The sequence below is a fragment of the Camponotus floridanus genome, unplaced genomic scaffold (genome assembly GCF_003227725.1).
Source record: "Camponotus floridanus strain SB8 unplaced genomic scaffold, Cflo_v7.5 scaffold16, whole genome shotgun sequence".
NCBI classification, from domain to species: Eukaryota; Metazoa; Arthropoda; class Insecta; order Hymenoptera; family Formicidae; genus Camponotus; species Camponotus floridanus.
In genome coordinates this window covers 979,921-1,004,003 of record NW_020229281.1, presented here as the reverse complement: position 1 = coordinate 1,004,003, position 24,083 = coordinate 979,921, and the positions used below count along the sequence as shown (strand labels likewise).

The window sequence follows — 24,083 nt, the reverse complement described above, 5'->3', positions numbered from 1 at the left end:
TTTTACGGAGAACGATTGCAAAAATATTTACAATCGGCATGTTTACAATCGTACGTGCAGTAGTATAACTAAAAGATATACAGGGTGTTTCTTAATAAATGTGAAAAATTTTAGGAGACGATTCTTTGTCAAAAATTAAGGGAAATTTTTTATATAAACATATACTCCTACATCTCTTCCTGTGAAAACCTTCAAAAATGGGGATAAAAATTAGGTTTTTATTTTTTTCTCAAATTTGGAATAAGTTAAAAAAATGAAATTGGGTGGGAATATTTTCTGTTAGTAAAAAGGTTATTATTAATATTTTTTTCAGCCTCCCGTATTGTTATAAGAGGATAAAACTACCAATCCCTATTCAATTTTTCATTAAAACTTTTTACTTTGGGCCGAAATGTAATCATCTTAAAAATATGCATTAAAGTTTGATTTATTTAGAAACTTTTTTACTTTTTTTATTTTTTTCATAAAATCAGTAGTTTTCAAGAAAAAAAATAAAATACGTTATCGTGCACAGCACGATGCTAAATAGTATAGATTTCGAATTACGAGAAGTTAAATTTTAAAATAAAATTAGAATAAATGTTGGAAACAAAAACAAAATTATAATAAAAACCTAAAAACCTAATTTTTACCTTCATTTTTGGAGGAGTGTAACTCCACAGGGAGGAATGTAGGAGTATATGTTTATGAAAAATCCCCGTTAATTTTTGACAAAAAATCTCCTAAATTTTTTTGCGCTTAGTTAAGAAACACCCTCTATATTGACTAGGTATATCTTCCGAGAGAGCGTATTATTGCGTGCTTCTTCTTGAAAAGCGCACTATTTTAAGTTGCAGCAAACATGCCGCAAGAAGAAAACGCAATCTAACCCGAGCGTGTGGCGAATGTGGACGAATGACGTGCGGTTTTGCGCGCACGAGAAACTGCAGCGTGGAATATCAACGTAAACATACGAATAAGCGCGTTGATGATGCACTTCCGATCATATATAACGCCACCACCAACGTGGAAAACATCATCGAGTTAAAAATCATGGCGTTATAATTTCCGCATTTTTTCAAACGCGCGCGCGCATCTCTTCTCGAAGCTATTTCATGGGAGTTTCAGATCTTCCTCGTGAGTGGTCAACCGTGTTAACGCGTGTTAATATGCTTGAACATTGACATGAGCGGTTGAAAAAAATATATATTTTCTTGTCACGCAAGAACTCGCGACAAGTATTTCTTGCACCATCTTCGTCTCACGAGAGGTATGCAGATTGCATGTTATCTCTTCTTGAAGTGCATGCGTTATTGAAGTAAAACGAGATGGAGCAAGATATATTGACGTAAGCTAGCACTACGTGGCAAGTTCCTTGTATAGACGGAATAAACGACAAGAAGGACGCGTTTTCCTTCGCAAGATTAATGAAATGAAATGCGCTCGTCGAATTTTTTTTTCGCAAAAAACGATCGCGTGGGTTACTATTATTATTGCATCTGCTGCTCGCGAGTTTACACAGACGTGTAGCATATGATGCATGCATATAAATTATACCGTATTCTAGCATGAAACGATTAAAATGGCCGAGGAGAGTTAACGAGCACGAATTCGGGTCTCTATTATACAAAAATATTAATTGTGGTTAAATTAAAATATTATTAAATTATTAAAATATTATTAAATAGAATGTAAAAAGAGTTGGAGTTGATAAGAAATTTCCAGCGCAATTAACATCTAAGAAAAAAATTTGTGTTAAACAAGCAAAATTATTTGAGCATTCTCCTGTAAAATTTCTGCGCTCCTAAAGAGAGGCTACACAGAGAAAAATATCATTCTACTGCCAAGAAAAGCGATTACTCAGTTTATTTTTCTTTTTTTAAGTAATAGTTATCTTCAACAAAGAATATATTCTTGATGAAATATACTCATCACAAGTGTTAGAAAATCTCATTATCATGTACTCAAAAGAAGAATTTATTTTCTCTTCAAGAAAAATTGTAAAGTTGTAGTCAAAGAAAAATCAAACTTACTTTACGTCAACTCTTGTAAGCAAACCAAATTTTTGTTTTAATTTAATATTCTTGACTAAAATACTGCACTTACTAAAATTCAGAATATATTCAATTAAATTTAATGCTTGTGGTAAATTTATGATATATTTGCGGATATACAAACTTATGATATACTTAAAATAAATAACATTTACTTGAATACAGTATACATTTTTCTCTGTGTAGGATTTACACGTCGATAGTATTTTCCGTTAACATTTTTTCTGAGAATATGCGTCCATCCCTTCAAAATGCATTATGCGACTCTTTGAACGCGTCATCGGGAGAGAAAGAGAGAGATGTAGTACTAATAATAAATAATTACATAGACCATCCCTTTTACGAACATTTATGCTATGCTGTCACTGTTTTAACTATAATTTTAGCTAGAAAATTTCTACCAAAAACACGATTTTTGCGAGATAAAAATATGAAGCATATTCTCAAAAATGTATTTTGAAGCTGTGACTGAATGTGAATTATTTCAAATTGAAATGAGATTATTTTTTAAACTCACCGATACAGATATCAATATTTTGATACAAATAATTATTGTTTACATAAATAATAATTTAAATCTTTTATTTATTATTTAAAAATAAAAAATTTTGATATTTACGTAAAAATCTCATGTATAAATAAAATATTTTATATTTTATTTTATATTTTATTTTATATTTTATAAATAATATATTTTATATTTTATTTAATATTTTATATAATATTCTGAATGTAACTATTAATAACTATTTATTTTATTTATACAAGAATTTTATAGATTTTTATGAATCAACATTTTTTGAATGATTTTTTTCAAGAAATTTTATAATTATTTTACTATCCATTTAAAGGATAAATAAATATTAAATAATTAGAGGGATAAAAAAAATAAATACTTTATACACATACAATGATGAGAAAATTAGAATTTTGAAATGCACCCACATCATGCGAGAATAAATCATTAATCTTACAAGTATAACAAATAAATAATACATTACCCATGGGATGCTCTGCTGGGATGTTGCCTGACACCACTTCCTGGCCTCCTCCTTCTCCTCCTCTCTTGTTCCTCGTTATTTGCAGACTCGTAGCACTCGCATAAAATTCGCACTCACTCGCGAGAACACAATCGCGCGATACTTATTCGGCACTCCCGACTTTATACACGTATGCGCACTTTATTACGTTACATCGAAAAGAGGAACACGATTGCAAGAAGCGATTTTTTCGATAATCGCGCGATCAACTCGACAATTCGCCACCACGTGCCGATGCTAATTACTATTGATTTTAATTAAATTTTCATTATCTCCCCATATTTTTAATAAATAATATATACATTAATATATGCAATAATATATACATTTTCAAATGAGTATTTTCATGCAGATGCGTGAATAAATGCCAACTAAAATTCCAGATAATTATATTCATAATATACGAAATTATTGCCGTATCGAGTGTTTGCGCAACTGAATGATCAATCGATAATTTTTGCAAAAAAAGAGCAAATGTTTTCGGTATAAATATTTGTTAATCCATTCTGTATTATTCGCAAAATAGGTATGATTTAAATTTGTTATTACGATTGTGTTTACGATATATCCAATTGTTTAGCCAACCGTTAACATCGAATCATTTTATAGTTTATTGAATCGCGTGAAGTGCGTGAAGTACACCGGAAAATTGAGTTTTTCCGCTACGTTTTGATGTTTCGCGAAATTATGTTACACGTAGATATAATACGTTTGCATTGTATTAAAAGTCAATTTTTCGCCGAGAAACAATTTTTATCTTATTTCTACCTTGATTTCGCGCATATAATAAATAAAAAAAATAATAAAAGCGCATCGCGTATCTTTCCTCCTCCGGGAGATCGACTGAAATAAAATAGACATTCGCGGTGAGAAGATCACTCGCGCCGGGCAAGTTTACGGATCGTTTCAACGAAGAAACGAGCTCTGCGAAATTGCAGCTTCCACTTGTTCGTACGCTACTCTCGCGATCGTTTTCCTCGAGCAAAGACGAAAGAAGAGGTCTCTCGCTCGTTCAACTTTCTCGTTTCCCTGCCTAACATCCGGATTAAACGGACGTTTCATCCAATACGGTCAAGATTGACGTGACGCTTCGAATCGCGTGCTCGACATATTTTACCGAACATAAAAGAATATACGCAATTCCACGCGGTAATTAAATGTAATATTATAAATATTCTGAGAGACAGTTTCATTTTTGCGCGAATGGAAAGAATTTCGAGCGAGAGCTCTTTCCGCCTCGACCGTCCGATAAAGACAACGCTCTTTATTTTGAGGCGTCGTTGGAATGCGAGTGGTGGGGGAAGGGGTATTGTATCTGCCTGCTACAATGTTTGACGCGCAATGGTATGCGGTAGGTGGTAGGGAGGGGGCAGAGGTATCGAGAGTCTGTATTGTTTTTTACTTGACTTTGCGCGTACTTGACGTCGGAATCGATGTGGAATGTTCGCTTTATTCTTACATATGTTTTCGATATAGATAGAAGCAAGACGTATCGTTCATCTTAGTCCCATAATATAATACGTGCGTAATTTATATATTTACTATATATATATATATAATGTTTATATCAGTTTCTACACATAAATTTAATAGATTATAACACTTTCTTCTCTCGTAATATTTTTCAATCATTAAAAGACGAAACGAAAAAAGAGATAATTGATAGTTGAATATTGAAACTTGATACTGTTACATTGAAATACGTATAATCTCGATTCGAGAGTAAATATTACTTTTGATTAAGTGTTTGAATTTCAATTAAATTATTAGATAATTAATTTTTAATGTGAAAATTATAATGATTTAAATTACATTTTTTTCTTATTTACTCCTAATAATGTTTACGTATATATATTATGATTATATATACTATTTTGTATTTTCTCTCTTTTATGTTTTCTTTTTCCTTTATTTTTACGTAGAATAGTCACGTATGTTTTCGATATAGAAGAAAGACGTATCGTTCATCTTAATCTCATATAACATGTGCGTAATTTATATATTCGCTATATATATATATATGTTTACATCAGTTTCTACACACACACACACACACATAAATTTAATAGATTATAACACTTTCTTCTCTCGTAATATTTTTCAATCATTAAAAGACGAAACGAAAAAAGAGATAATTGATAGTTGAATATTGAAACTTGATATACGTATCTCGAGAGTAAATATTACTTTTGATTAAGTGTTTGAATTTTAATTAAATTATTAGATAATTAATTTTTAATGCGAAAATTATGATTTATATTACATTTTTTTCTTATTTACTCCTAATAATTTTTACGTATATACATTACGTATATACATTACGATTATATGTATTATTTTCTTTTATGTTTTTTCTTTATTTTTATGCAGAATAGTTATATGCTAATTCGACAAAATCCTCCCTGCAATTTACAATTTAAATAACGGTTGAGTCAAATTGACATACTAAATTATGCATTCCAAAATTAAGCGCGGTAGAGAAGCATCATATTATATTTTATTAATTATTAAGTTTTGAGACAAAATATCGCTCAAATATGGAAGCGTGTAACTTTTTACCGCACATTTGCCGTTTATTAAAGATGAGAAGGTAAAATTTTTTATCATTCAATTCTTTCGTTTGTTACAGCTGGCACTGCCGCGGAGAAAGGTTATTTTGGACCATGGAGACAATGCAAGCTGCTTCTTTACGGACGAGAGTGGTGCGGCCAAAACGTCTCCAGGTTTCAACCAGTGTGTGAGTTTTGTTTTTATATAAATAATTTTTATTTAATACGTGATTATAAAGAGAACGTTCATCTTTAATATCCGCCTGTACCTTAAAGATATGCTTTCCCATCTTTATTGCTTAATTCTGATACTAATCAAATAGAATGACAGTCGCTATATACGAGATTTCGTAAACATTGCCAATTACAAAATTTTTTGCGGAAATATTTAATGGAAAAAATTTTGCCAGTAACATTTGACAAGGTTCAGTAAATGTAAATTTATCCGCTTTTTATGGATTTTTCTAAAATTAATATTTTTCTCTCATTTAAACTTTGAACAAATTGCTTTTTATTTCAAACTAAAAGTTAGATAGCGTTGGTGAATAAAAATTCAGTTTTATTTATAATTCCATTATTTGACGATTTAAAAAAAATCGCGATAAATTTATAAAAATTGCGTACACTTTATCCCCTGAATCAAAGATTAAATCAATATTTTTATAACTATTAAATGTTTAATGTAAATGCATATTAAAATTGATTATTACGTTCGATATTAATGAAAATTCTTCCTGATTAATTGTTTTCCCGTTTCTTTCATCATACAATCGTTAAGTTATTAGAAAAAGCGTAATTTGAAAAAGGTGGAATTATTTACGGAATTTTGCATTTTAGCAGCGCTATAAAAATAAACGCGACAAAAATCCCAGCACGAGCGCGGGATTACAATAAAACGCAATAGAATTACGATGGGATTTCTCCTTTATTTCAGTGGCTGTGTGGATGGCAGGATTAGCCGCCGCTGGCGCTTCTGCCCTTTTGGCGATTCTGGTCGCTTTGGCTGTGCTTCAATTAGCCATGGCCTCTTCCGCGAAACGGGTTGTAATTTCGTACAGCACTGCCTTAATAGGCAAAGTTGCCCTCGCTACATTAGCAAGTGAGTATAAATTCTCATCAATACAAAATTTAAGCAAAAAAACACAGGATCTGTTTATAACAAGATCTGATATAACATGGCTTCGTGAAAAAATAACGATGTAATTGTGTTAATGCAAACTTTTGTAAATAATTTCCAATCTAATGATTTTTTTAAATTTCAAATTTTCTGCTCGGCTTATTAGATAATGTTGAATGAAAAAAATAAAACTTATTTTCCAAGTAAATCAAATAATGTAAATGCAATGTGATGCACTATTAAATAATTGATACATCAAAGATTATGCTAATTTGCTGAGAAATGATTCAGGTCGAAAGGAAAATAATTTATTTATAATTAAATAAATAAAACAAGTCGTTTTGTAAAAAAGACGTAACTCTGTGAATTTTTCGAGGCTAACATTATTTTATCGTTATATGTTAATATCAAAGTGTTGCATTTCGAGAAAGATATTTAATACATTATACATGTAGCGTATACTTGTCAGAGTTAAATATGTTATGTTTAATTCAGTGTGGCTGTATGGATGACGATAAAAATTATATTAGCAATAATTTAATCTACGTACAAAATTTGCATACAATTTAAAATTCATACACACATTTTAATTATTATTAGTATATATTATTATTTTCATTTATTATTAATATATATATTATTATCATTATAATATGTATAATATACATTATTTTTATCTCCATCGTTGAATAATTTTCCTGTTATTTTTAAAATTATAATTATCAAGATATCTTTGAGAGATTACTCGTCTATATGCTACATGCATACTCTTTTCCCTTGTTTTTACGCACTGTGCATTACATAATCGATTCTTACGTACTACGCATTACGTAGCATCGCGGGTCAAGGTCTTGACATACGAAAGTACAAAGAGTCCGAATCACGTTCAACACGTAGAAATTCTTTTTATCGTTTAGCAATTTTGCAATACTGTAGACACATAATAGAATTACCACTCGCTCGTTCTACTTACTGGCCTACTTACAAGCCCTTATACGATAGGCATCGAATATCCACCGGAGATCGTATTACAGTAAAGTGATATATCTAATGCCATAAGAGAGCATACCGTACACTCGCTTTGTTCCCGAAGATAACTGCGTGTAAATTAAAAAATAGGAGCTAATATATTTTACTCGTGTTTTATCTCCAGCTCCAGTTTTAGCTCCAGTTTTTATATATATATATTCTATAATATAAAATTGTCTATAATTGTATTAAATTATTGTGTAAAATTGAATATATGTAATTTTTGTCATCTAAAGTTTTTCAAATATATATGGGTTCGTGATAGAAAAAAGTTTGTTGTCTCACATTCGAAATGAAAAGCATTGGGTAAAAATTTATAAATAAGGATGATAGGAATTTATAATACATAAATCAGAATGTATTGCAAATAAATTCTCAACGCATAAAATTTTTATTGAAACAGTAACTTTACTTTATATACCTGTGAAAAGTCGGTAGTAAAAATATTTTTGAATCAAACAATCTTAAATCTTATCGAGTTATATAAATATAGACGAAAAGCATTAATCCGCAAACGAACATATGTAGCAAGCGAAGATACGTATATAAGATTGAAGATTGAAAATTTTATCTTTTATTTTATATTTTATTTTATTTAAATCAGATTATATTTATATTTGATATTATGTTTTTAGCGGCGTTGTCGATTGTGGCGGCGAGCCTCTTCGCTTTACAAACGGATGATCGAGCTAATAGCTTCGTCATCACGAGAGGAGAGGCCTTTTATATGCAGGTAAAGTATACTTGTATAGTGGCATATTATCGGTTTTTTCAATTTATTATAAAATCCTTCAATAATAAAAAAAAATATTATATATATATATATATATATATATATATATATATATATATACACACACACACACATGTGTGTGTGTGTGTGTGTGTATATGTATAAAGAACTAAAATATACATATATAATAAAAACAGATAAAAGACATTTTTGCAATATCTAACATAATTCGAGAGAATATGTTTTGTGTTATCGGAAATTTTTTATTTTAAAATAACTATGCGTCGCGGAAAACAGTTTTATATCAAGACGCTAATATTTTGTTCTTTTTGCAATAGAAAAGTATTTAAAAAATTTCGAGCTTAATAATAATTTCACCGTGTGTTTTTTATTTTTCGCGCTCTTGCATTAGCATCGCATAACGAATCAATTTCGTTGCTAATTTATTGAATTTGCAAAATTTCGCACCACAAATATGGATGACGTGATAATTTTATTCATCCAATGTCTTCAACGCAACATGCACCTGTTAATGTAACGCGAGTGTCCTAATTGATTTCTCATTGCTTCGAATTAACGCGACACCGTTAATAAGCGAGATAAGTTTCGATGCACGTTCAATGTTCGTCTTCAAGTTTCTAATTTCTATCCATTTGATAGATGTGTGATTATAACACGTTATTCGCTTCGACGTCGTTTATTAATTTCGGAACCTGTTGCACGCATAATCAGCTGCACTACTGCATTTTCCTGATTTGCATATTTATACTGTATAATATAATTATTTAAAACATTGGTAAAAAATATTACTTTAGTCAGTAATTAATTAGCAATATCAGAATCATATGATATATGATCTTTAATCTAAATTGTCAAATTAAAAATGATTTTGATTATTTAAGTAGCAGAGATACGAATAGATGAAAGCAACGCGTTATCTTGAGTGATAGATATCATGTACACTGAGAAAAATGTCCGATGAAAAGGTAACGAACGGATATTATAGCGATCACTTTAATTGAATATCTGATCAGAAAGTTCCGAATTTGGAACTTTCTGATCAGATATACGATCGATCGATATTTTCTGATTGGACATCTGACCAGTTTCTTTTTTTTCCGATTAAAGTGATCGGTATAATATCTATTCGTTACCTTTTCACCGGATACTTTTCTCAGTGTAGTTACAAGTGACTTTAGAGTTATCAAATAATCCGTAATTAATGGGAAGTATGATTCGTATTCCGCGAATTACATGGAACGCATGTCGCGCGTTCAATAAATGACGAGAATGATTTATATGACAATTTCCCGAGGAAGCGATTCGCCTCGGGGCAGGTGCCACAATTCTGAGCGAAGATAAAATCCTTACTTCAGACTTCAAGCAACAGATGGTACCCTTACTTATTGAACGCTGGTAGGCGTGAAAAGAATATTTCGATAAAAGTCGGAAGAGATGCTCTCGCGGAGATCACGAGATCACCGAAAGATACAAGCGCATTATTATGGACCTCTCGACGTTAAAAAGAATAACTCTCATATAAAAGGATGGAGAATAATACGCCAAAAGCTATTGCTGATATCCAAGGATAAGCTACTATTGACTGTGATATTGGATTGATAGAAAATATTTTTCTCTCACACATATGTTACTTTATTCTGACAATAGGAGAGATGAAATAAACTATAATTCCTCCAAGTAATATCTAGTCATTTTTAAATGATATCTAGATTATAAGTTTTATAAGTTTTTATAAGTTTTTCTTTTTAAGTAAAAATCCGTCCCATCTTTTTATTCGCGTAAAACCGAACGCTTAAATCGACTTTGCGGATGTGCAGGCTAATTAAAAGATCAATTGCGCTTGTCGTCGGCAATGAATAGTAATTTAAATTGAGTATCGATCGCACAGAGCGAGAGAGAGTAAGAAAGAGAGAGAGAGAGAACGATGCAAGGTAGCGACGAAAGCATTTGTACGTAAAAGAACGTCACGTTTTATGAAACTGGCGCGATAACGTCGTCGTCAACGCCTTTAAAGTTGCTTCTTATCGCGGGATGGCAGCTCGGGTTTCTTTCAATGCGGATGAAACACTCGTGCACTCGGTCGTTACACAACCGGGTACAGTAATACCTTCAGATTCCGTCGAGGAAATACTCGATACGATATTACGCCTCTTCGCGATTCGATTATTCCGCACGTGAGAGGCAGAAAAATATATAAGTCTGAATAAAAGGATCCCGCATCGTTTAAAATAAATTCTCATTTAAAATTCTTAAATTGAAACTTGCACATGTCACAGATATCAAATTGCTAAATTACCTCGTGAAATTATAATTTCTATTTATTATTTATTTTTTTATTTTTCTGTTTTTTGCAACGCTGAAAATTTAACAAGACATGCTAGAATTAATTAGGGAAATGCTCGAAAAACATGGCTTGATATTTAAAATATTAATAATTTATTATAACGTAGAATATAAATTATTAAATAAAAATAAAAAATATAAACAAAATTAAAGGCTCTCGAAATTAACAAAATAAATTAAAATATTGATAGGCCATAAGGAGCCAAACGCGGATGTAAGGCGTGTTGTATATTTTAATTTATTTTGATAAATTATTAAAGTTGTGCTTTCATAGAGAATATTTAAAAACTATCTTAAAAAAATGTGTAAAAATTTAAATTAGAAATTCTCAATATTTCAAGACACTTAAGTCTTGAAAGTGTGACATGTAATTACGTTGATGCAGCTTAAAAATATCATCTAAACTTGTATAGACGTCAAACTCGTCTCCTATCAAATAAAATTCTCAAGGATATTATGATCTCCCAGCAGGAGATATCTCCCCGAGATTCCGCAGATTTCCCTTCATTGTGTGGGAATTCAATTAGATTACAACATCGCGAGTATATAAGACGGATTACTCTAACAATTTATTCCCTTCTGTTGCTTCGAGGGTGCAGGATTTAATTTAAAAGACTTAAGACATAGAAGAGAAAACGAGTAAAATATCAGGACGATTCGATTAGTATAATAATATATTTCGCTCGCGTGCCAGCGAAACGTCAACGGGCCGGAAAACGCATATCTGACCAGAGAGAATTAAACGCTTTAGAAGCCACCTGATCGTGAACCGGAGGCTCAGGTGTTCTTTTAAGCCCCTCCTTTAGCCTGTGCGACTTAGTATGTGTCGGAGTGGCCACGACTCGTAGATACTTTTAAAACAATAGGCCGACATTGGCGGACTCGCAGTGAGTGTTTTGGTGCCGATCGTTAGCGAACTCATCGTATTGTCCCGGTTCTCGGCTTCGCGATAAGTGAATTTTTTTCTCTTGTTCAGCCACTCGTCATCGCACGCAAGTTGAACGCGACACTTTTTTTGCCACTTGCGGAGATGTTAGTTGTATTTTTCTGAACGACGGTTTTTTTCCATCCCTAGTCTTAAAGAAGACGGAGCGATCTATCGTCTCTGATAAAGATTGATCGCTGGGTATCGTGTATTTTTGGCTCGCAAAATTTCTGTTCAAAGCAAAAATTGCTTTTTTCTGTTGCGTTAAAAGAGAATGACATGTCAATGATATTCTCTCGTCAAAAGTACACGAGAATGGATAAAAGGAAACGGAGTCTCTTGAAAAGGGCTAAGGACGAAATTGAATTGGACAGAATGAATAAGCAGAAACAAGATAAGGTAATCGCTCAAAACAGTTCAATCGAGTAAGTTCTCACTTTTGCTACCTTGCTGCTATGTCAATATATAGCATTACGCGGCATAATAATATTTTAGAATATGTTCGATGAAAATAATATAACTTTAATCAAATAATAATGAATAATAATGCATAATAATAATAATAAATAATAATCTTCCATTTTATTTCAATAATTGCCTCGATAATTTATGATCGAGAAAGAGATGTATACATTGAAGAATTTGTAATTGAAATAAAGTGTAATAATATTACGTGAAATTATATACATATATACAGGATTTTTAATAAGTGCGAAAAATTTTAGGAGATGATTCTTTGTCGAAAATGAAGGAGAGTAAATTAATGTTTCATATAAACATTAAAAAGTTTTAATAAAAAATTGAATAGAGATTGCTAGTTTCATTCTCTTATAACAATATGGAAGTCTGAAAAAAATAATAAATAATATTAATAATATTAATAATATTAATAAATTAATATTTAGTTAAATATTTAATTATAAATAATATTAATAAATAATTTTATTGCGTATTAATAAATAACCTTTTCACTAGTAGAAAATATCCACCTAATTTCATTTCTTTACTTTTTTCCAAATTTGAGAAAAAAATAAAAACCTAATTTTTACCCTCATTTTTAGAGAAGTGTAACTACACGAGAAGAGATGTAGGAGTATATATTTATATGAAAAACTCCCCTTTAATTTTCGACAAAGAATCACCTCCTGAAATTTGTCGCATTTATTAAAGAACACCCTGTATATAAGCTCCTCGAGTAAACCAAGTCACGTATAAATAATTTCGCGACAAAGGTATCGCATAAAAAAATCTCCGAGATAAGTTTGACTCAAGTGCCCCACATAATAGCTACTATATCTCACGGGGTTCTTATCGCGACGCAATGAAATCATCCTGTTCATATAACGGGTGTCCATATCCGAACATGCTGGCTAAATAACGCATGAAACATTCGTGAAATGGCTCACGCAAGCGTCACGCAAGTACTCGTGGAATTTCCAAACAGCTTCTCCTGGAATACATCTCTCGACATTTCCGTTTCCGCTTCGTATGCCTCTTTCTTCCTCCGTAAAATAATCATCGCCTTGATAAACGAAAGGGCGAAGGGAGGAAAGGGTTGGCTCATCGCCACGTTCCCTTTTATCGCGTCTCCGTCATGTAGGGGAGATAAGCTCGATCGCGACGCTCGTCCCCAAGGAGGACAAAAAGAAAAAAGGCAAACACACTGGACGGCCAGATTAATTATAGCGGCGGAACAACAATGGCGCGCGCGGCTTCTTTGTTGGCCCTAATTAAATTGTCTCCCCTTCCTCGCGCGCTCCTTCCACCGTCCAGCCGATCGCCACCTACGGATGATGCCTCTCCTCTCGTATCGATAGTGTGTACGCGACGGGGATCCCCTAGTTACTCGCACGCCGCATAAGAAAGGACGACGCTCGAAAGGGAGAAGGAAGGAGAATGAGAGACGTTTGTTTGCGCTCTCGGTGTTTGTTGTACAAACGTCTCTCCGGGATAATAAGAACCGCGTATACGTATCGCGAACTGTGTAACGAAGATCTCCCGATGTTCTCCCGATGAGAATATCACGGCCGATGCTATATCAAGCGGCGAATTAGAGCAGCGGATGGTGCGCGACGACTAATTGGCGTCCGCGAGCCAATTAGCGGGGAAGCGAAATAAATGCGCGAATCTTGGGGAAGAACAGGTGGAACTCCCGTACGTGAAATTTACACATTTTACACCCCGGGCACGTCGTGGCTTTATTTGATTCCCCGGATAAACGCATTCTCTCATTTCACGCGAATGAAGTCTTTATTTCAGAATGAAAAGTACGTAATAGTGATGGATCTTGTTTTAATAAATTTAGACTTTAGCGCCATTGAATATCAGCTTTAGCGTCGATTATGTAAGATTCGTATTCTTGAATTTTATTCGGTGCTGTGTAGAAGCGTGTAGCAGGACCAATATCTAGAATTAAGAATTTAAAATTGACGCGATCAAATTTGTACGAGACATTCCATCAATTTTATATCTCGAAAGAAAGAGCGCAACACGCGTGTCTTTTCGCTTCTATATATAATCTCGTATCGATTTATTTATTTCATAAGCATGTCATTGGCAAAAGCAAGTGGTGATAAAAAGTAAAAGAAATTATTTAAAAAATACAATTAAACCGTAAGATTTTTTCTCGCTCTCGGGAGTGTTTAATCGATGTGACTGTTGCAAGTTTCATATAATAAATTCGCATCATCGAAGTTTCATCGCGCTTTGAATAAATTGTGCATGTTATATTTATCGTTGCAGTTGGCTGCCATCGCTTTGAACTTCGGCGTACTGGTGTCTGCCGTTTACGAGGGCATTTACGCCCGAAGAGGCGGCGACCCGACCAAGATTAGGGTCGTCACGGATCCCCGTGGAGGGACTATAAATAATCCAGGATATCGGGAGTATCATCAACCAACGAACGGTAAGGGCGGAACGGACAGTCGTTTAATTTCGCGAAATTCGACTCGATCTCCTATGTGTGTGTGTGTGTGTGTGTGTGTTAGATACGTTATACATGACGTTGATATCTGGCGCGGAAGCGCGCTAAACGATTAATGGGATTAATGACATTACTGCGATTAATGCCGAGCTCAAAGTATGTCCATTTAACGCAAATACATACATGTATATTGTATCCTTCATTATCGTTTGTGTTTAACATTAAGCATGTATGATAAAGCGTGGGTTCAATATATTATGAATATTATAAAGACACACACATATACAAGGTGTCTGGGCAATCTCTTCCCAAAAAAAGCTGTTACCTCGAGAGGTTTTCAAAACACTATAATAATGTATTTTTTTTGTCGAATATTTTTCGAGTTATGAAGCTTGAAATAATCTCTTAATTTTACATAAAATATCTAGTAAAATATTCGTTTTTCGATTATCTTATCTTATCTAAAAAAATATGTAATTGTTAATTGCAAGTTACATATTTTTTCTTCGAGACAATTATGTATTTTTCTTACACCAATTGATTTCTCTCATTATTTTGTACATAAAAGGATTGAGGTAAGATAATCGAAAAATGGATATTTTACTAGATATTTTATGGTTTATGTAAAAATTAAGAAATTATTTCAAGCCTCATAACTCGAAAAGTACTCGATGAAAAAATACTTTATTATAGTGTTTTGAAAAGCTCTCGAGGTAAGCTACAAGAGCTTTTTTGGGGAAAGAGATCGCCCTGACACCCTGTATATATACACAGAATAGAATCAAATAAAGTATTCGAATTCTTAAACAACATTTTCGAGCTTTAATATAATTTTCAACGACTATATTTTCCCGCGTTACATCGTCGCGAGGCATTTTTCTTCATTAACGCGCCGCATTTTTCCCTCCGGAAACATCCGGACTTTGTTTCGCCGCGAAAATTACGATAATTTTATGATATTCACGTAGGTCATATTTGCCGATATTTGGCCGACTTATATAGAGAAAGACGTTCATTTAACCTGACAGGAAGTCGATACCTCTCACACGAAAGAGAAATACGTCTGAAATGAAGATGATGAAGTTTGGGGAATGTGCTGGGTGTAAACAGACGCATGACAGAAGGATACTGCGGAGGATATTACAGAGGATGCGCGAGGATGCTCTCCCGCGCGTTTACCTGCGGTCTTATACGCAAACACGGGATATGCGGCAGGATCGTGGTGTGCGTGTCTTCGCTAACCGTGTTGCATAGCGAGCGCGCTAAACAAGCCACTATAATGTAAGGACTGTGCTACGCCCGCTTATTCCGTGCATCGTGACCTATAAGACGTCTGACGTATCAAATTTATTTCGTCGTAATTTGCAAGCTCAATCTCATTCGATCGTAAAAGAAAATGATTTTTTTTCCTCGTCGTTTTACACTTCGTCTAACGTGTATCGATGATGCACCATTGCATCTCTTTATTAGCCATACATTATAATAGTAATTTAAAAATAATTGATAATGTCGATATATATGATTATATATTAATAGAGTATATCATTACAGTTTATGGTGAATAATAAATATATGAATATATAATTGATATAATTAATTGATATTGTAATTGATATAATTAATAATTAATGAAATAATAATTTATAATATTATTATAATATCATTATATTTTAATATAAATTTTCCGCTCGAATGATGAGTAATAAATATACGAAGAGGCGTATAAAGATTGGACAGGAAATCTTTTTTTATATTGAATATTTATCGATTATTAATACGGTTAATAATGAGCTACGATTGCACGGAGTTAACTTGACGAAACTGTCGCGCTACCGACGCGATATATCATATTTACGCATAACGCAACGATCGTTCGCGACTTTCCTTCCGATATTACAATCTTACTAGCAAACAATAGCAAATATTTATTTTCGATAACTCAATTTCTTGGCAAGTAAACACTTACTTGTTTAAACAATGTCTGAATATTACAGTCGCACGGAGTTCATCTGACGAAACTGTCGCATACTCAGATCGGTGTAAAAAAAACTGTATAAAAACTATATAACAAATAATATACGACACTCCCGATATATTTTCGCCACTCCCGATACATTTTTCGACACTCCCGATACGGCACAGATTTATTCACACGCGATATTTATTTTCAATAGCCAAAAAATCGAAACTCGGATGTAATATAAGATAAGTGAATTTTATGACAGTAAAATGCCGTATTATGATTCCAGCGATCGTAATTCCAGCGATCGTAATCGTAGCGTTAATCTCAGCGATCGATTAACACTCGAACACTCGCGATACTCGACCGCGATTATATTTACCTGGGCAAACGTCCAGCACAAACGATCGCACACAGTACACTGCGAAATATCTCAATTTCCGTTTCCGGTCCGATTCCGACAGAGTTGGTCCGATTCCGTCATCCCGAGAATCAAATATGGCTGCCGTGATGTCATTAAAGGCTAGTTTTATTAGATTTGATTGCATCAATGTTACCTTGGCTTTAAGCGAAAACTTAAATATGTATCTGTCTTTATTTATTAAAAGAAATAAAAAGATAAGAATAAACACATTTAAATCTCGCTTAAATAATGTTGACAATCAAGTCTTATCCTTCCACAATCTTGCTTTAAGTGACGCAGTCGTAAGAAATTAACCAATCGTATTCAATTATTCTTCTCACAATCAATTGTGATTGGTTAATTTCTTACGACTCCACTTAAAGCAAGATTGTAGACCAAGGGTTATTAAACGAATAGTATTTCGCACGCTTTTTTTCTAAGCGCGACCTCTAGTGAATGAATAGTATATGCATTTCGCTAGTTTTTTTTTAAGGTGACATTTCTATTAAATGATATAGTATATGCATTTCGTACACGTTAATTTTTGTTAAACGAATAGTATACAGTACATTGTTTACGCGTTAGTTTCGCATTAAGTATGTATTAAACATAAACGTGACATTATAATGCATAGAGTGCGGTAAGTGATGTGATAAAATAAAATTATGTCGTTAATTATTAACAAACGTATCGCAATATTCATTACGTAATTAATTTATCATTCTTGACATTATAAATGGTATTATAAATTGAGTAATGCGCATCTGGATGTGAAGGTTTAGATTAATCCTAGAGAGCGATAATTGGGATGACATTAACCGAGAAACTATATTGAAAAATGCAAGGCTATATCGCGCGCATGTTATATTCAGGAAGAGAAATTCTTAAAAACGAGCTCACTTCGTTTATAATATATGGCCAGTTCATCGATTTAAAGATGCGTCGACGATAAAATATCACGTCGAAATTTCTGCGCACAGCAATTTCTGCGAAAATTGAAACGAGATGACAACACATATGTGACTCTAAAAAAAGATAGAAAACTGTAAAGTAAGGAGCGTCTTTCGAATTTACGTTTCTTGAAACTCTTATCTGACGATCGAAAATAAAATGTAAAAAAAGTGAAAACGTGATGAGAATTTTGCTTCGTTTCTCTCTCTCTTGAGCTTCCAAACTTTTTTTTAAAAGATGAAATTAGATCGCATGCTTATCATTTTTCATAAAAGTGTTTATCAATGTAATTGTCGTGTATCGAAAAATATCGTTTGCGATTATATCTGTGCATTATCGGAAGTGTTGAAAAAATCGTATCGGTAACGAAAATGTACAATAATTCTGTGCCAAATAAATCTGCAAATTCCAAACAGCTGCATAACTTCAAATATTATTAAACGGTAAATGTTCGGATAGCGTTCATCTTTTTTCTTTTGAAATTCATATAGTTTATGTGCCTTGAGAGACCGAAAACTAAATTAAACAAAATATTTGTATATTTATTTTATTTTTATTTTTATTTTTATTTTATTTTATTTTTATTTTATTTTATTTTTACTTTTATTTTTTTAATTTTATAATCATGTTTGAATGCAATGATAATACGCGGTATTTTTCTTCAATAATATACAGTGTGTGTGTGTTTTTAAAAAAAAACACTAATCAATTTTCTGCAATATATTACACATCTGACAGATCGTGCTCGACGATGCAACATTTGATTAATTTGAAAGTACTCTGGATAAAATCTTTGACGCGACGCGTTATTAATTCCGCGTGTTGTTGCAGGTGGTTCGATCTCGATGACAGACGCCAGCGGCAAGCCGTACGTCGGCGGGGCCGGAAACGGATCGACGGCATCGGTGGCCACTTCCGCGAGCGTGGCGAGCACGGCCTCGCCACTCAGGAGTTCGTTAAAGAAGCCGAAACCCCTCGGCATTCACAATCCTGGCTTCTCGGCGCACAGCCCGACTCTGTCCAGGAACGGCTCGCAGAAGAAAGTGCGTATACAGACGCACTCGACGGAAGTTTAGCCGATGCCTTCCTCTCTCTCCTGTCACGTTATTGACGCGAGAGTTCCCTACTGTAGTCACAAGTATCGATCGTTTAAGGACGCCGTGACGAGAAATCAGATGACGGCGACTACTAAATCAGAGACATCTACTAGAAATAGTTTGACGAGGTACGTTTCATTAACGGTAGGTAGTCTCCGATAATGTCGTTGATTTTCATGTGCGATTGAGAACGAAATCGAAGTTTGCGCGAAGCTGTGTTTTGTCAAAGTCGGTGACATCGCCCGATGATTTCGATATAATGGAACTTTTAATTAATTTCGAAGACGAAACTCGCTAGAAATTTATCGTTATTACGACGCGACGCGAATGTAAATAGATTGATAAAGGCGATCGATAATCGTCAGAGAGAGAGAGAGAGAGCTCTCCGAAGCTACCTGAATTAAATATTAAGCGAATCCAGATTAAACGCGAAATTGACGGTAACTCGTTAAGTATTACGTCACTTTACACTTTTCTACTACTATATTATTACATGATGTTATTCGGTGTAAATCGAGTAATAAAATGGATAATGAATTATAAGAGTACTGGCAAGAAAATAAAATGGACGAAAGAAATACATCAACGTTGAAGAAAACAAATAAAAATTTTAATATTGTTATATAAATATGATAAAAATCGTTATCTTTATAATATATGTGTAGTAATAAAAAAAAATAATTGTACATTATATAAATGTGTGTAAAATAGAAAATAAATTCAGATTTAATACCGTAAGTCTTATAAAGTGTCAACAATCAAATTCGCACATTACACACAGTTTATACAGGATCAAAATCAGGAATTTAACTTCAATATAAATTGTAAATTTTGTATTGAACTCACATAAACGTCGACTCTTCTTTAAAAAATTTTTAGACAAAAATTTATTACGAATGAAAAAGAATGAATTTTAATTAAATAAAAATAAAAAAAAAAGATATTAACTCCAACCAGATTTTGACAAAATTTATGAAATGAAGAGTACATGTACATGTGTGCATTCTGTTTCAAGGCACTATAGCAATTCCATTCTATTCTCTTGCCTTATTAAATATATTTGTATTTACACGCCAAAAAAAAGAACTGATAATAAACAAAAAAAATTGTTAGATAATGTAACGAAACATTTCCTCGTGAAGCCGAAGGCGTACGAAACTCACGCGTAGTTTAAAGTATCATCAAGAATCTGATCTCCATTTTACGCATCTTTTATTTGCAATTTGCATTTCGAAGAATTCACCTAGTGAAAATATTTAATTAGATTTTCAATTTGTTTCAAATAAAAACGCAAGTAAGTAACCAAACATAATTCTGCTTGTGATATAACATATTATTATCTCAGTCGCACGTGTTACTGGAAAGTTATTTTATTACGTAGCCGTATTCATACAAACTGCAATAATCTGATAATCTTTGCAATCACCATTTAATTAAGCGTAACGTCAGAGTTTAATTGAATATTAAGCTGGATAAATTAAGTTGCAAAGTTCAAAACATACATGGTCTCCACATTTATTACATATGCGCATACAATTACAACATTTCGACTACGTTTTTATCATATAATTAAGTACATGTTTTCTAACTGAGAAACTCGACTGTTAATATAGTGATAGTTGTGTAAAACGTTTTAAAATTTTCAAGAACGACGCGATACATATATCTATAAATAAATCGCATTAAAGTATGTAGAGATTTCTATACAGACACGGCAATGAATCGTTACCGAATTTAATAATTAACACTTTTTCGATTTAACATATAAATATCTCAATGTTGTGTAATCGCATATTATTATTAGTATTATCAACTATTTTCCGTCCAAACGAGTACTTTGTAACATTTAGTATTAATGTTTATTCTTATTGAGGTAATATTCGTGATACATTTGCACTTATTATGTAGAAATTGTTACACGTTTTAAAAGTCACATAATTTAATTAAGTTGCAATTGGATTTAACAAAAAAGAAATTGTATTAATAATTAAGAGCTGTTTGCACCAATATCGATTAATGCTAATTGCAATCAATTTAACATTGTAGCACTCTATATGTTAATAATTGAATTTTAATGTAGAAGGAATTATTTAATAGCTAATTTTTTCGTATTGCAAAAATCATATAATTTTCTCTCGAGAGAGAAATTGAATCGTTGATTATTACTGTTCGGCTAATAACGGATTGCCGTGAAAGTCGCAGGATACGTGATACGTTTTTTTTTCCCTTGTATTTTTTTTCTTACATTATTATTTTCTTACATTATTTTATCCCTATAGTAGTATACTCTTACTTGTCCTCGCCGCGAGAGGAAGGTGAAATCACATCGTATCCGTCCAGCCCTACGTAGGCAGCTAGCCGTGAAACGGCAAGAAAAAGAGAGATATATATTATAAATATATAAATATATTTATATTTTATAGTGGTTGTTTTAATATATATTATATATATAGAGAGAGAAAGAAACAAAAATTATAAATTATATATATATACAAATCTACGTATGTGTATACTTGCATACGCGAGATAAAAATTTATTACTCGTCTCGTGAAAATCGGGACACTTTTGTTTTTCTTTTTTTTTTCTTCTTCTACCCGAATAGTATTATTACACTTTATCGCTTATGATTTCTCTAGAAATTTATATAAAATTATTGTTATCTGCGTACCTTTATTTTCAAAGATATTTATGTGGCATTGTTCGAGAACCGGCCTCGTTAAAATATTCGTGCCGTGAAATTACGATCATTCAGGATCGTCCCTAAAGGTCACTCAATTCAGATTGCTTTCTCGAATGATCGTTTGTTGGTATCGAAATTTAATTTATTATCACGCGATCCTCGTAAAAAATTGCAGGTTTACGAACGTGAAATTAAACTAGAAATTAAGATCTATTTGATAAGGCGAATATGCAGCGAGATCAATCGCGACTCCCTAAATATGCAATATGCTCTTTTATTGAGACTTTTAAAAGGTCTTCACCTGATCATTCGTTCCAATATGTTTTATTGCGACAAACATGTCGCGATAATGGATTAAAGGTGCCGCGGCAGAGATAATTTTGCGTCAGAATAAAAATAGACATCAAATTGGCAACATGTAATTATATCAATAAATAATAATGAAGCAAAATGCAATTAAGAATTATGCATTTAAGAATCAGCTCTAAATTTTTAGAACATAAGGTCATCATCTCTTTAAAAATTCGCTATTTGATTATTTGACAAGCTTTAATCGCATAATTAATTTATACGTCGCTTCATAAAATAATGTCGACAAAAAAATTTTTGAAAAGAAGCAATTAATATAATACGTTATTTTAATTTACCAATTTAATTCTTTAAATTCCGATAATTTAAAAAGTTGGAAAATTTTGAAATATTTTCTTTATATAATATTCTCTATAATATTCTCTTCTTGATTGCAAAATTATCACTGCAACTGCATTCTCGTGTTATTCCATGATATCAAGATTGTTATGATATATTTCGTTTTATTGTTATCGTTCACTAGATAATGTTAACAATTAACTTTTATTATATATTGATTTAGATACCGAACCGATCAACGATATAATCGTATACTGTACATATCTATATGAGGATATTCGTTCACGTTTAAATTCGAACGGCACATTTGTCACATTTGCACCTACCTACTTGTTAAGCCGGCTGTTTTTGTAAAATTCGTACGTACTCGATGATATTACAATCGTGATGTAAGTGCTCGTCAAGGACAGCACAGTGAAAAATTGAATAATAAATGCGTTTCAATAAATTTTCCAGGGGATAGATATTCATCGATTATATCGATTATGATGTTATATATTGGTGTAAGTATTTCAAGAACATCACTGTCGTGTATCAAGTTTACAACATATACAGTCACAGTAATACCCATCCATCTTCGTCCTGATACTACTTATCCTTTTCACTAATGATTTTAATATTTAAAAAAATGTTTTTGTACATTTTCAAATTATTTGGATATATTTTGATATGTATTTTTAATATATATGCTATAAGATTATTTTTCCGGTATTAATATTAACTATAAATATTAATTAACAATATGGATTGAGGAGATTATAAAGTAATTTAAAAGAAACGAATATTAACGGATATCTTTTATAGAATATTACTGATTAGTAATCATTAAGAAATGTTGAGAAATAGTTTATGTATAATAATATAATTTAGGAAAGGGGAAATATTTAGAGAAGCACTTGACAAGATAAAAATTCAATTTGTTTAAATATCTAGATATATATATATTGATTTTTGATGTGCGATAAGGTTAAAATAAGATACAACACATGATAAAAAATTAATTTCATTTATTATCTAGATTGAAAAAAAAACTTAACGACAACGATAATATGACGCACGCCTCCCTCACGGCAATTGGCGATAATAATCGTGTCGTAGAGAGGGCAAATTAGAAAAGACAAATTAAATATCAGACTCTCGATCGTTCACAAGTGACGAGACATAACAATTTCCAGACCGATGTCTAGCAACTGCGACAATTTTAATATTTACATCGCAAAGATTGAGGTAAAATGTTCTACGTTATGCGTTTCACATCAATTTTCCTGTCCTTTCGAGCACCCGTCGTCCAACAATGTCAAGGTCCGTCGCAAAGGGTCGATAAGATGCCGCGAAACGAGAATGCTTCCGTTTACGGAGATCCCTCGCAAGCACGAGGACTTAATCTAAGAACCAATCGAATCTCGCGAGATCACGAAAAACAGAGGAACACTTTTTTGAGACCACCTAATCAACGACAGTGATTGCCGCCTTATCGAATCGAGATTGGAGATGGATTGGACGCTTGTGCGAAATGACGAAAGATGAGTGTTATCGAAGGATGGCACATTTTTTTCCAGAGATGATAAAACATTACGATAGATTGAGTCGAGACATTGACTGAGAAAAAAAGAGAAACACGTATAAATCA

General features: G+C 32.5%; 2 protein-coding genes across 2 annotated transcripts in view; one reads left to right on the top strand and one right to left on the bottom strand.

The window, feature by feature from the left end:
• LOC105251277 overlaps positions 1–3,227 on the bottom strand; it is a 133,138-nt gene extending 129,911 nt beyond the window's left edge. Inside the window, exon 1 of the mRNA XM_011257945.3 lies at positions 3,035–3,227. The gene's annotated coding sequence lies outside the window, so the exon portion shown is untranslated. The remainder of the gene's footprint in view (positions 1–3,034) is intronic.
• Positions 1–19,746, top strand: part of LOC105251270 — a 40,661-nt gene extending 20,915 nt beyond the window's left edge. Inside the window, exons 2-6 of the mRNA XM_025406966.1 lie at positions 5,703–5,810; positions 6,557–6,721; positions 8,404–8,501; positions 14,533–14,695; positions 18,859–19,746. Of these exons, the coding sequence (XP_025262751.1) occupies positions 5,703–5,810; positions 6,557–6,721; positions 8,404–8,501; positions 14,533–14,695; positions 18,859–19,103 (779 nt within the window). The 3' untranslated portion in view covers positions 19,104–19,746. The remainder of the gene's footprint in view (positions 1–5,702; positions 5,811–6,556; positions 6,722–8,403; positions 8,502–14,532; positions 14,696–18,858) is intronic.
• The last annotated feature ends 4,337 nt before the right edge of the window (positions 19,747–24,083 follow it).